This window comes from Scyliorhinus torazame, chromosome 12, assembly GCF_047496885.1.
Source record: "Scyliorhinus torazame isolate Kashiwa2021f chromosome 12, sScyTor2.1, whole genome shotgun sequence".
In the NCBI taxonomy this organism is placed as follows: domain Eukaryota; kingdom Metazoa; phylum Chordata; class Chondrichthyes; order Carcharhiniformes; family Scyliorhinidae; genus Scyliorhinus; species Scyliorhinus torazame.
Window position 1 is genome coordinate 42,572,764 of NC_092718.1, and position 12,388 is coordinate 42,585,151.

At 44.3% G+C, this 12,388-nt stretch overlaps 1 protein-coding gene across 4 annotated transcripts in view; it reads left to right on the forward strand.

Moving 5' to 3' along the window:
- The window catches only part of rab27a (RAB27A, member RAS oncogene family), a 172,485-nt gene extending 160,943 nt beyond the window's left edge, over positions 1-11,542 (forward strand). For all 4 annotated transcript variants that reach the window (XM_072470770.1, XM_072470768.1, XM_072470772.1 and 1 more), the window contains one exon: positions 10,208-11,542. In XM_072470770.1, the coding sequence (XP_072326871.1) occupies positions 10,208-10,409 (202 nt within the window). In that variant the 3' untranslated portion in view covers positions 10,410-11,542. The remainder of the gene's footprint in view (positions 1-10,207) is intronic.
- The last annotated feature ends 846 nt before the right edge of the window (positions 11,543-12,388 follow it).

Genomic DNA, 12,388 nt, shown 5'->3' on the forward strand with positions numbered 1-12,388 from the left:
ATGGCAGATTTCCTTTTCTAAAGGATATTAATGAACCAGATGGGCTTTTATGACAATCGATAGTCTCAAATTCCAGATTTATTTGTTGACTTTAACAGCTGCCCTGGTGGGATTTGAACACGTGTCCCTCGAGCATTAGCTTGGATTTCTGGTCCAGTGACGTTACCACTATCTCCCAAATAAATTCAATTTTTTAGATGTCTACATTTGTTTACCATCATTTTGCAAAGCACACATCTTTCTCTGTGAAAAGTAAAGTCTGTGTTCCCCATAGTGCATTGCTTATGGATGCTATATTCTGCTTTACGTGCAACCAATAGAGTTCCTTTTTTTGTATTGACCCTGTTGTCATATTGTTATTGTTGTCATGGTGTGTCTGCACCATGTATATCATGGTGCAGACACACACACTGATGGACACACAGCAAGACCAATCAACACACACAACACCGCAGACAATCACCAGTTAGAGCACACTCACTATATAGACAGAGGGCATCAGAGTTCCTGCTCATTTGGGATGCAGCTTCTCAGAAGGACAGAGCTTACAGCACAGATCTTCACCATGTGCTGAGTGCATAGACTGGGTAGGACAGGCATAGATCTTTAGTTTAATCTAACATCGTGTTAACCCACAGTGAAAGTGTGTTCAACAGTTTCTAACTTAATAAAATAGTGTTGTACTATTTTAAGTGTTGGTGGCCTGTATGTGTTCCACGGATCCAGAGCACCCAACACAACACCTGTGTTGTCATGGGATGGGGGAGGTGGGGTTGCGGATTAATATATTGGTTGAAGGATATCATGGAGATTTTCTGTTAGCTTTAACATTACCGCAATAACAATAAAATATGTTAAAAATGGGCGGGGTGGAGACGGGAACTTGGTAATGTGAGCATTGTGGCGCAGGAGGATAGAATGGTAGCATACAAAGAACAAAGAAAAGTACAGCACAGGAACAGGCCCTTCGGCCCTCAAAGCCTGCGCTGACCATGCTGCCCATCTAAACTACAATCTTTTACACTTCCAGGGTCCGTATCCCTCTATTCCCATCCTATTCATGTATTTGTCAAGATGTCCCTTAAAAATCACTATCATCCCTGCTTCCACCACCTCCTCCGGCAGCGAGTTCCAGGCACCCACTACCCTCTGTATAAAAAAAAGTTGCCTCGTACATCTCCTCTAAATCTTGCCCCTCGCACCTTAAACCTATGCCCCCTAGTAATTGACCCCTCTACCCTGGGAAAAAGTCTCTGATTATCCACTCTATGCCCCTCTATGGGGGGTCACAAGTTGCTGAAGGCTTTCAGTCTCATGGCAGCAACTATTGTTGGGGGGTTGGGAGGGTGGTTAAGATGTACCGCTGGGAAGGGAAAAGAACACTCCTAAACGCATAGAATCCCTACAGTGCAGAAAGAGGCCATTCGGCCCATCGTGTCTGCACAGACACTTCGAAAGTCCACCCTACCTGGCCCAATTCCCCGTCCTGCAATCCCACCCTAAGGGGCAATTTAGCTTGGCCAATCCACCTAACCTGCACATCTTTGGACTGTGGGGGGAAACCGGAGCACCAGGAGGAAACCCGCGCAGACACGAGGGGAATGTGCAAACTCCACATGCAGGGTCAGAATCGAACCTGGGTCCTTGGCGTTGAGGCAGCAGTGCTAACCACTGTGCCACTGTGCTGCCTCCTCTTTCAAATGCTCAATTATATCAAAGCTTTTTTAAAAAAACAACATCTGTTGTTGCAGAAAAATGTGGAGACTGTCTGGTCTTGTGCGCCCGAACAATGTCTAGATAAGTGACCAATGGCATAAATGTTAGTTAGTCAGCAGAAATAAGCCTCACTCATTGGGTGGGGTTTTCTAGTCCCGCCTGCCCCGAGACCGAAATTCCCGCCCGCTCCCAATGGAGCTTTCAATGATCTGTCAAATTTCCCGCCCTGTCCGTAGCGATTCCTGTGGCGGGCGGGACCAGAACATTTACCCCATTGTATCTAACCCTTGAAGTTTTTGTCACCAATCGTGATTCTAGCAACATGGGTACAGCTCAATGCCCCAATCTAAAAGTTTATTTTTAGTTGGGGGCTTGTAAGTAAAACCTTGCCCATTAACAATAGAAATTCAAATGCATGAAAGTATCTAATAGACCATGTGCTTACTACGCCATGAATAAAAGATGGTTAAACTCTTTCTTGTTGGACATGGTCATTGTCTGGCACATAAGTGCCAGCACAGCAGCTGTAGAAGTTAAATTCAATTAATTAATCTGGAACTGAAAGCTAGTCTCCGGAATGGCGACCATGAAACTATTATTGATTGTCGTAACAACCCATCTGGTAACATTTGCGCCACGCATCAGTCTTGTATGTCATTCAGGCCTTGCTGCATAGACTGCTGTCATATCCGAGGAGTTGCGAATGCTACTGAACATTGTGCAATCATCAGGGAACGTCCTATTATAATGGGGGGAAGGGTCATTGATGCAGCTGAAGATGGTGGGGCAGAGGAACTCCTGTAGTGATATGTAGTGGGGCTGAGATAATTGGTCTCCAACAACCAACTTCCCGGCGATTCTCCGCTCTGCGATGGGCCGAGTGGCCGCCCACTTTCGGCCAGTCCCGCCGGCGTAAATCAAACAAGGTCCTTACCGGCAGCACTTGGCTCTGCGGGCGGCCTGCGGAGTCCTCGGGGTGGGGTGGGGGTGGGGGGGGGGGGGGGGGGGGGATCTGGCTCCGGGGGGGCCTGGCCCGTGATCGGGGCCCACCGATCTGCGGGCGTGCCTGTGCCGTGGGGGCACTCTTACCCTCCACGCCGGCCGCTGTAACGGTCCGCCAAGGCCGGCGCGGAGAAGAACCCCCCTGTGCATGCGCTGGGATCATACCAGAACACGCTGGCGCTCCTGCACATGCGCCAACTCGTGCCAGGCGGCGGAGGCCCTTCGGAGGATTCCGCACCTTCCGGGCGACCCAACGCCAGAGTGGTTCACGCCACTCTTTGGCGCCGGTATGGCCCGCCTGCTGGATTCTGGAGAATCCCGCCCCTGGTACTTGGTTTCTTTGAATGTTCAATTTTTCTGGATCAATAAAAAGGCCTACAATTGAAGAACTTTAAAAGAGAATTTCTTTTGGGTGAAACTGAAATCATTAAATGACTTTTGTTTTCTTTTGGAGTTTTGAAGTGATCTAACATTACAAAATTTGCTGCAGCGTGAGGGTGCCGTACAATATCGAATAACACCTGTGTGTCCCTGTCTAATTGCATTAGTTAAGTTTGGATTTAAAAATAAAACAATTTCAAGGTCTCCAAATAAGGATTAGCCTGGCTTGAACATGGCCTTTGAACATGACCTCAGACCTAACTTGTTTGTCTTGAAATATATTCTGTTTCCATATGTTCTGCCTGAGCAAGGTTGACAAATAACCGTGAGGAAGTGACAAATAAATTATTTGTTCTTATTGTGTTCCTATTGTACTAAACTTAGGAAAGTTTGAAAAGAGCACAGAATTTCCAAATGAGGCTACTTTCAAGATTGTTGCGCCAGACAGTTTAAAAACTCACGCAAATCCTTGAGCACCTTGATCCAGAAACAGAGGAGCAGACCAGATTTAGTTGTGGAAATCATCCCATGATCATTCGTGGCTTGGAGCTTACTGTGTCTCAGCTGGACATGTCTTCTGGCCAAATATTGAACAACTTCCCCTTTGATGAATTGCACTGATTTCCTCCTGTCCCCCTCCTGCTTTAGTAATGTGTATGCCCAGAGTTATTACATTTTAAATTTGCACAAGGACTTTTGCACCACCAACTCTGAGAACCTGAAAAACGTTCTCCTGAGCTGAGCATCTCTTTGGGGTGCAAAGAGGTTGGTACGGAGGAAATATGCGGTGCATGGGCGTGGATCTGGGTGGGTGGTAGGGGATCTGGGTGTGTGTGGGTGTCTCCTATGTTACAACTGCAGTCATCAAGGGGCATATTTGCGTGTTTCCTGAAAGTTTAGAAACTTGCTGTGTTGTCTGAAAATTGATTTTCATAAGATTATTTGGCCTAGAACGATCCGAAAGGCACAAAGTTACATTTTCAATCAAACTTTAAATTGATATGAGGAAAGATTTATTCAATATATTTTAGGGAATTGGTACCCTGATTGTCCAGGAATAGTTGTCAGTGGATGGATATTTCTTTCCTGTGATTTGCAGAGTGTTCCATTCTTTGATATCTGCTCCCTTTTTTATTTTCTCAGTCACCTGTAGTTGTGCCCTCCAGGAAAAACAAAATTTGACACAACGCGAAACAAAGGGGAGATGATTGAAATGGGGCAGTGGGGCATCGGCGAGGAACTGATTGTAAAACTGCATATTAGCAGGATGATTTGTATACTCTCTCAAAAGCATGTTATGGAGAGCATTTTAGATTGCTGTGGTCACATGTAGGCCAGACCAGGTAAGGACGGCAGATTTCCTTCCCTAAAAGACGTTAGTGAACCAGATGGGTTTTAAAGACGATCAACAAAGGTTTCGTGGTCACTACTGAGACTAGCTTTCAATTACAGATTTATTCATTGAATATAACTCCCACAGCTGTCACGGTGGGATTTGAACCCATGTCCCAAGCACATTACCCTGGGTGCCATATGTCCAGTGACATCACCATGCCATCACCTCGATTATGATGCCCATGTTGGACGAACAGTTTACAGAGCAGAATGAGTAACTTCCATTGTCCACTGTAGACAGTTAGTTCTGATTGACCTTGAATTGATGGCTTTGTTAGTATTGGAGATATTTCTAAGTAACTTTTATTTTGCTTATGCTTCCATGAATTTAGTTGGAATCTGATTTCTTGTTGTGACAGCATCTGCGTGCAGGCAGAAATATCAATAGCTTGTGAAATCGAAAGATTAAATCTGTGGTCTCTTGAGACTTATAATGCTCTACTTATCAGTGCTGATTCTGCTGTGTACTTCATGCTGTATCTTGTGGGCTGTAACATCAGTTAGCCCACACTTCATACATACATAAGTTGGAACTGGGTTTTGGGTGTGGGAGCTGGAAAATTGCAGACTGAGTCAGACTTTCTACATGATCCCCACTCCCTTCTGTCCCTCACTGGGGTAGGAGGTGATGGTGTCAGGAATGCAGAGCACTGTCCCTGTGACTGGGGTAAGAAGCCAGTTGAGGTGCTTACATGAACCGATGATTGTGCATGGATTTCCGCATTTGCTAACTGCAGAGTTGCACGTGGTGTCTGTGATTTGGAAGGTTGGAGCAGGTGAGTGCACGTGAGAGGAACAAGAGGTAAAGGCCATGATCGAAGACCCAGCCATGCCCATCTGAGAGGTTGCTGTGCAAAATACTCCTCCTTCCAGCGAGTGCATTCATTGCTTGACAGATGAGTGTCAATTGCTTGCAAAGCAATTCTTTCGTTTACCTTGATCTGCACTTCCGGGCTGCCAGCCTTTAGTGTAGCATAGGAGAAGCTTATACAACTCCATCACCAATTCTACAGAGGGCCAAGAACAGAAGCCAGACCTCTGGTGACTGCTCCAAGAGCAACACCAGCAGCAGCTTCCTTCTCCTCAGCCACATGCCCCTCCACAGAGCAAATGGGATGACCACCAAGATCCAGCTGGAAGGAGGTGAGACCCCACCACACAGGGTCCTCTCGGCAGAGAAGCAGGTCTTGACATGTCTGTGTCTCCAGTGGCTTCGGCTCCATTTCTGCCACCTGCAGCTTCCAGGAATGAGTACTCCATCCACAGTGGACCATGTGGGTATATGTTTCCATTGACCCACAGAGTATCTGCTGCTTGAGGCCCACCAACCAACTCACCGTCCCTTACCCTGCATCTCTGCCCCTCCAAATTGTGTGCTCTCTTGTCCTTTATGGAGAAAGCAGGGAGGTGTGAATACTTGTAATGACTTGTGTGCAGAGGAGGAAAAGCCACCATTCATGCACTGTGACTGAGGATTGGCAGAGTGCCACTGTGTGAGTGCTGACCGCTCTGATAGGATGTCCCTACATGGAGGGGAATGTGTGGAGTTGTAAGGTGTCATCTTGAGGAGAGCTCGGCAGGAGAATGCTGGGTACGTCAGATTGTGGGGATTGGAACAAGGGAATGTTAGCCACTCGCCTGTCATTTCCTGAGGAGGTCCCTGGATCCCCTTGGTGCATGGAGGGAACATGCTTCAATAGCTGACTTCCATGGCTGTTTCCATCCAGGCTGTCCAATCAACTCGCTGCAGCCCGTTGGATCCTTCAGCTGGCAGTGTCTTCACACATGCAAGTGTTGCTGGGCTTTTCCAAATCATGCTGTGGTCCCTTTAAACAGAATTCCTTCCTGATTGGTTGAGGAGCCCTGAGCCAAGCTCTGATTAGTTTGCCCTGGTAGAGAACAAGCGGATGGCTCACTTATTGGAAGGTTTCTTTGTGAACAGATTCTTTCCAGTGAGTTTAGATTAAAAGGGTAGACAAGGCACCCCCGTCCCTGCGGGGCCCAGCGGGCAAGGAAGGCCTCAACCGTTCCTGTGGACACAGCGTGCTCCCTGTCCAGGGAAACCCTGCCGCAAATATCGCTGCAGTAGCGGGGCAGACAGTTGGGCCGGGCTTCGTCAGCTGCTGCCTCGACCTGTTTATCGCAACTTTCGCCAGACCCAGGAGCACGTTCATGAGGAGGCCCCCCCTCCTTCCTTGCCCCTCTCCGCACCAGGCGGCAGTACATCGGGGGTGGGGCTGAAGTGCAAACAAAACTGTAACGAGGTTTTTCAAATGACTAAAAAGGGGGTGCAGTCTAAAACACCTTATATACTCATAGTCCACTGACTCCACAAAGCAGCAAATAAGACAGGCAGTTTGGGAGTCTATGAAATGATGCATGGTCTGAGCTGCCTCCAATACTCCAATCTCTTGTTTTGTCCATTTTTTGGGTTAATGAGACATAATTAAAGTGACCTGACTTGAGCATTGGGTCTTTTGTCAGCACTCCCATGGTTTTATATGCGCAGTCCTGCATTGTATTTGCTTTTTAAGTTGCTTTGCCCAGCATAAGATGGTAATAGCAAAACACCAATGGAAGGTAGGTTGCTAATTTTGATGGGGAAAGTAATTGATCTAAAAAAACAGGTGTTGCTATTATGAATAAATTGGAAGGGAAACAGGCCACTGTGTTCAGATCCTCCTCATTCCACTTAATGGGTAACTATTGATTGCTAGGATTTGCCTGGTTTCACACATCAACCGGGCAAAGGCGTAGTTACAGAATTGGTGTGTTACACTGAATCACTTTTTGTAGGAGGTGGGAATGATGTGAATTTTAATGAAGAATTAGGGAAGAGTAAATAGAAAGTGGAAAGGAATGAAATGAACAACAATGGAAACGAAGCCTATGTTCAATTGCACCATGTTCATCCAAATAATATTACTTGTCACAGAATTTAAAAGAAATTGTTATATTTCAACAATTACAGCAAGCTGTAATCTCTTAGGAGACAGAGGCAAGGGCTGAATTAGATTGCATTGTACTACTCGGGTATCCAATGTATGATTTGTATAAAATTACAGTGTCAGAGCTGCAGTATCTATAATGAGGTGTGGTCTTCAAAATCTCTTCTGTATGAAATTTCTACTCTCCAGAGTCTTCACTTCACATTATTTTTTATTTAAATAAAAAAGCAGCATAAAATACTAGATTACTTCTCTCTAGGTAAAGGAACGAGGAATTTAAAAACTGCTTCACTTCTGGGGAGTAAGATGGGTTTGTCACTGAATCAGTAAAAGGGTCTAATGATTCTTTCCTGATTGAATATCTTATACTGATTTCTTTCAATTGAAAATGCATGGTATTGTGAATTATTTTGGGACTCCCGAGTTGTATCTTATGCATGTGTTCTGTAGTTGAATAGGTTCAATGTCTTTTCATTGCTCGTTTGAGATTACATTTTGTCGATTAATATGGTGCATTAGTGAAATATAATCGTGCATGCATGAATGTTTGGTTGCTAAGAAGGCAATTAAGCCCATTGCCAAAGGCCACATGTTCAATGGAGTGCGAACTACTGCAAGCCGCCTATGTTTTACCCAAGCAAGCGACCCAGACAATTGGAAGTGATTTACAGACTGTGGAAAATTCAGTCCTTTGTCGTCACGATTATTAAAATGGCTAAAACTGTGGTGTCCCTCAACACAGTTGCTCATGTTCACTGTATAAAAGATCTTATATGGACAAAGTTTTATGCGGTGGGGTGAGATACCATGCTTTAGGACTAATAATCAGCCCTTTTAAGAAGACAATAGGAGCAGGGGTAGTCCAACCAGCCCCTTGAACGTGCTCCACAATTTAGTACAATCACAGATGGCCGTCTGCCTCAACTCCGTATTCCACTTGCAACCCATACCTCTTTATTATCTGAGAGATCAAGAATCTGTCTAACACGGCCTTGGAACATACTCAGCATCCACAACCCTCTGGGGCAGCAAATTGTAAAGGTTCACAACCTACTTGAGTGACAGAATCTCTCCTCAATTCCAGATGATCGACTCTTTGTCCTGAGTCTGCCCCTGATGTGTCCCAGTTCTCCTATGTCTAACCTGTCAAACTTCTTCAGAATCCTTGTGTTCCAGTGAGATCACCTCTCATTCTTTTAAACTTGCGAGTAGAGGCACAATTTACTCAGCCTCTTCTCGTAGGACGAGCTCTTCACTGTGCTACCGTGCTGCCCGAGAATGAGAGGGCACAGATTTAAAGTGGTTTGCAAAAGAAACCAAGGTGAGGTGAGAAAAATACTTCTTCTCTCAGCAAGTGGTTTGGGTCTGTAATGCACTGCCTGGATGTGTGGTGGAGACAGGTTCAATCGAGGCATTCAAAAGGGCATTAGATGTTTACTTGAATGGAAACAAATGGGGTGCAGGGGGAATGGCACTAAACCACGATACTCATTTGGCGAGCTGGTGCAGATACAGTGGGCCAAATGGCCTCTTTTTGCGCTGTAACAATTCTGTGTGATTTCACCAAAGCCCTATTTTGTTTTAAAGAAATTTAGAGTATACAATTTTTTTTTCCCCCAACTAAGGAACAATTTAGCACAGCCAATCCACCCATCCTGCACATCTTTTGGGTTGTGGGGGTGAGATCCACGCAGACACTGGGAGAATGTGCAAACTCAACACGGACAGTGACCCAGGGCCGTGGTCGAACCTGGAACGCCTGTGCTGTGAGGCAGCAGTGCTCACCACTGCGCCACCCTGATGCCCTACCAAAGTTCTACACGTCTTCCTTATTCAAGACTTCTTGCAATAAAAGGCAATATGCTATTCTGATTGCTTGTACCTGTGCATGTGAATTCCTTGTGCGAGTACACTCCCAAGTACTCGCAAGTACCAAGTCTCTCTCAGCAGTTACCCACTATATAACATACTGCACATCTGCCCACCGTATTCGTCTGTTGCTCATTCAGAGGTTGAATTGCCTTTGCTGGACTGTATTGTCAGACTAAAATGAATAGATTTACTTTGCAGACAAGATAATTTCACGTCTGAAAAATATAGGCAGATACAGGAGTATATCAGCCCAACAAACAATCAATGCTTCACATAGGCAGCACTTGATTTCAGAATAACCTTTAGCTGGAAAACGTGGTGAACAATCAGTGAGTCGGTATGTAGCTTGGATACTCTTGCCCCTTGCTTGTGGAATAGGCAATGTGAAGGAGGGTGCTCTGTACTCCACGGTTACTGCCCACTTGTGGTGCTGTCTTTTACTTTTGAGAGCTAAGAAAGCACATTTTGAAGATTAAATGTGTTTTACACCATGTATGGCAATTGATATAGTATTCTACTTCAGCAGATAAGAGGTGAACAGTTGGGGTAAGATTGTAGATGAATGTCGGATCGAACCTGGGTCCTCAGTGCCTTGAGGCAGCGGTGCTAACCACTGCGCCGCCATGCTGCCCTACCTTGAGCAGAGCTTAATATCCTTCAAAATGATGGCAGTGCAAGGATGAATTGATGTTCTGACGCAATTAAGCAACATTTAAAGCTTAAATGGGTTTTGCAGGATAGCAAATGTGAATCAATCAATGTGGTTGGTTTTATTAAAATGTCCAAAGTGTTTAGTATCACAATATTTGCAGTTAATTGCTGTCCTGCACTTCAGTATGTTGTAGTTTGTGTCTTTTCATTTGTATCTACTTGATGGCCTGCTTTCTTCACAGGTTACCTTACTTTGAAACAAGTGCAGCAACTGCATCCAACGTGAACAAGGCGGTGGAAACTCTGTTGGAGCTCATCATGAAGCGCATGGAGCGGTGCGTGGACAAATCTTGGATACCTGACGGCGTTGTAAGATCCAATGGCCACAGCTCCACCGACCACCTAAATGCAAATGACCCGGACAAAAGCAAATGTGCTTGCTAAATTGACCTGTGGGGAAATGGCTTGGTTGATAATTGAGCTAAACACTTTTTTCTTTCTTAAACCAAAATGCATGCTGTTCTCTCTCCACCTCTCAAAACTAATATTTTGGTATAATGAGAACAAACTAGACTGATGACTTATTTGCTAACCGCCTAAAAGAAAGATGCAAGAGGTTGCTGATGCCTTGTGTGAATTATTCTATGTACACTTCTGTTTCAACAGGAAGTCAGGGCAGACTGAGTGCCAGCAGTAGTTTTATTATAGGCTGGTGCAAGATCTCGCGAATATGAGTGACAGATAAGTCATCTTTGGCCATTGCACTTCATAAAATTAATGAGTACAATATGGACCCCACAGTGGTAAGAATTAACAGCCAAAAACCAATTAAACGCCCAGAGTCTCTCTCTCTCTCTCTCTCTCTCTCTCTCTCTCTCTCTCTCTCTTCCCCCCCCCCCCCCTTTTATCTTTTTAAAACATTGGGGCTTCTTCTTAAAATCCAACCTTCTCACTTGGTGTCGGATTCATTATTTATGGTTTCAGCGCTAATTCCTGGTTCTTGTGATTGGAGCAAAACCTGCGTAGGCACAAAAGTAGTGCATTAGGTTTCCTTTTTTTTAAGTTGTTTAACTTTGTTATAGGTATGTGCTGAAACTACTACAGGTGCATTGTCAAGTTTTTACACTGGAGTGATGCCAAATTGTTTAAAACCTGCCAAATACTTGATTGATAGATTAGATTCCAGATGGAGTTTATTTAATTAACTCCTCTTATTTGACGAAAACATTTATTTCCCTTTTTAAAAAAAAAAGATGAACTTTTTATCTGTTAAGTAATTTGAGTTGATTTGGTACATGTTGGGTTACTGAAATGAAGGTCAGTGAGCACTTTAGTAAATGAGGCAGAGGAGTCTGAATCAGTGTGACAAAATCAATCTGTACTGCAGTTTGGAATTTTCAGAAATACTAAATTGTCTCCATTGCATTAAAAGATTCTGGAATGTAGATGTAATTAGATTTGATACAAATTATTGTATTTTTCTCAATGTATCTGTTTACAATGCTGTTTAAAAGAAAAGTCTTGTTCTGAAAATACTGTCAGAATATCCTTTCTAATAAAATAAAATCCCCTCCATGGTCCTGTTCTAGTTTGTACCTGCTTGAAGTGCCGGTATTGACAAAATGAAGCTGATTACAATGGAATTTAACGGAGAGAGGGATGGGGCATGAGTACCTGACTTCACGCTTCCCCCTATAATACTACCATTGTATGTCTCTCTGATTGCGAATGAACAATGAAAATCATAGGATGAGTAGCTATTGTTATCATGTTTTTCTTCCAGTCATAGGTTGTCCTTGCTCAAATCTTGCTCATTGATATGTTAACTGATGTAGTCAAATCAATTGCTACTTCAGCACGAAGTTGCACATTTGATGACCTAATGACCATATCCTCAATTGCATCATATGGATAATAGTGTTTGGACAAATGGAACACTATTTTCAGATAATCAGTTCAGTAAAGGCACAGAACACTCACGGTCAAATTGCTTTGAGTTTTATTGTCTGGGACATTTCAATTTAGTAAATTTGTGAGTATATTCAATTTAAGTTACTGGAAATGTTAATTTCAAAAGGTTTCTGTTGAAACTGTTGGAAAATCAATAATAATCTTTATTAGTGTGACAAATTGGCTTGCATTAACACTGTAATGAAGTTACTGTGAAAATTCCCTAGTCGCCACACCGGCACCTGTTTGGGTACACGGAGGGAGAATTCAGAATGTCCAATTCACCTAACAAGCTCTTTCGGGACTTGTGGGAGGAAACTGGAGTACCCAGAGGAAACCCACACAGACATGGGGAGAACATACAGACTCTGCACAGACAGTGTCCCAAGCCGGGAATCGAACGCAGGTCCCTGGCACGGTGAAGCAACTGTGCTAACCACTGTGCTACCATGGAGCCCTAGAGCATATTTTCC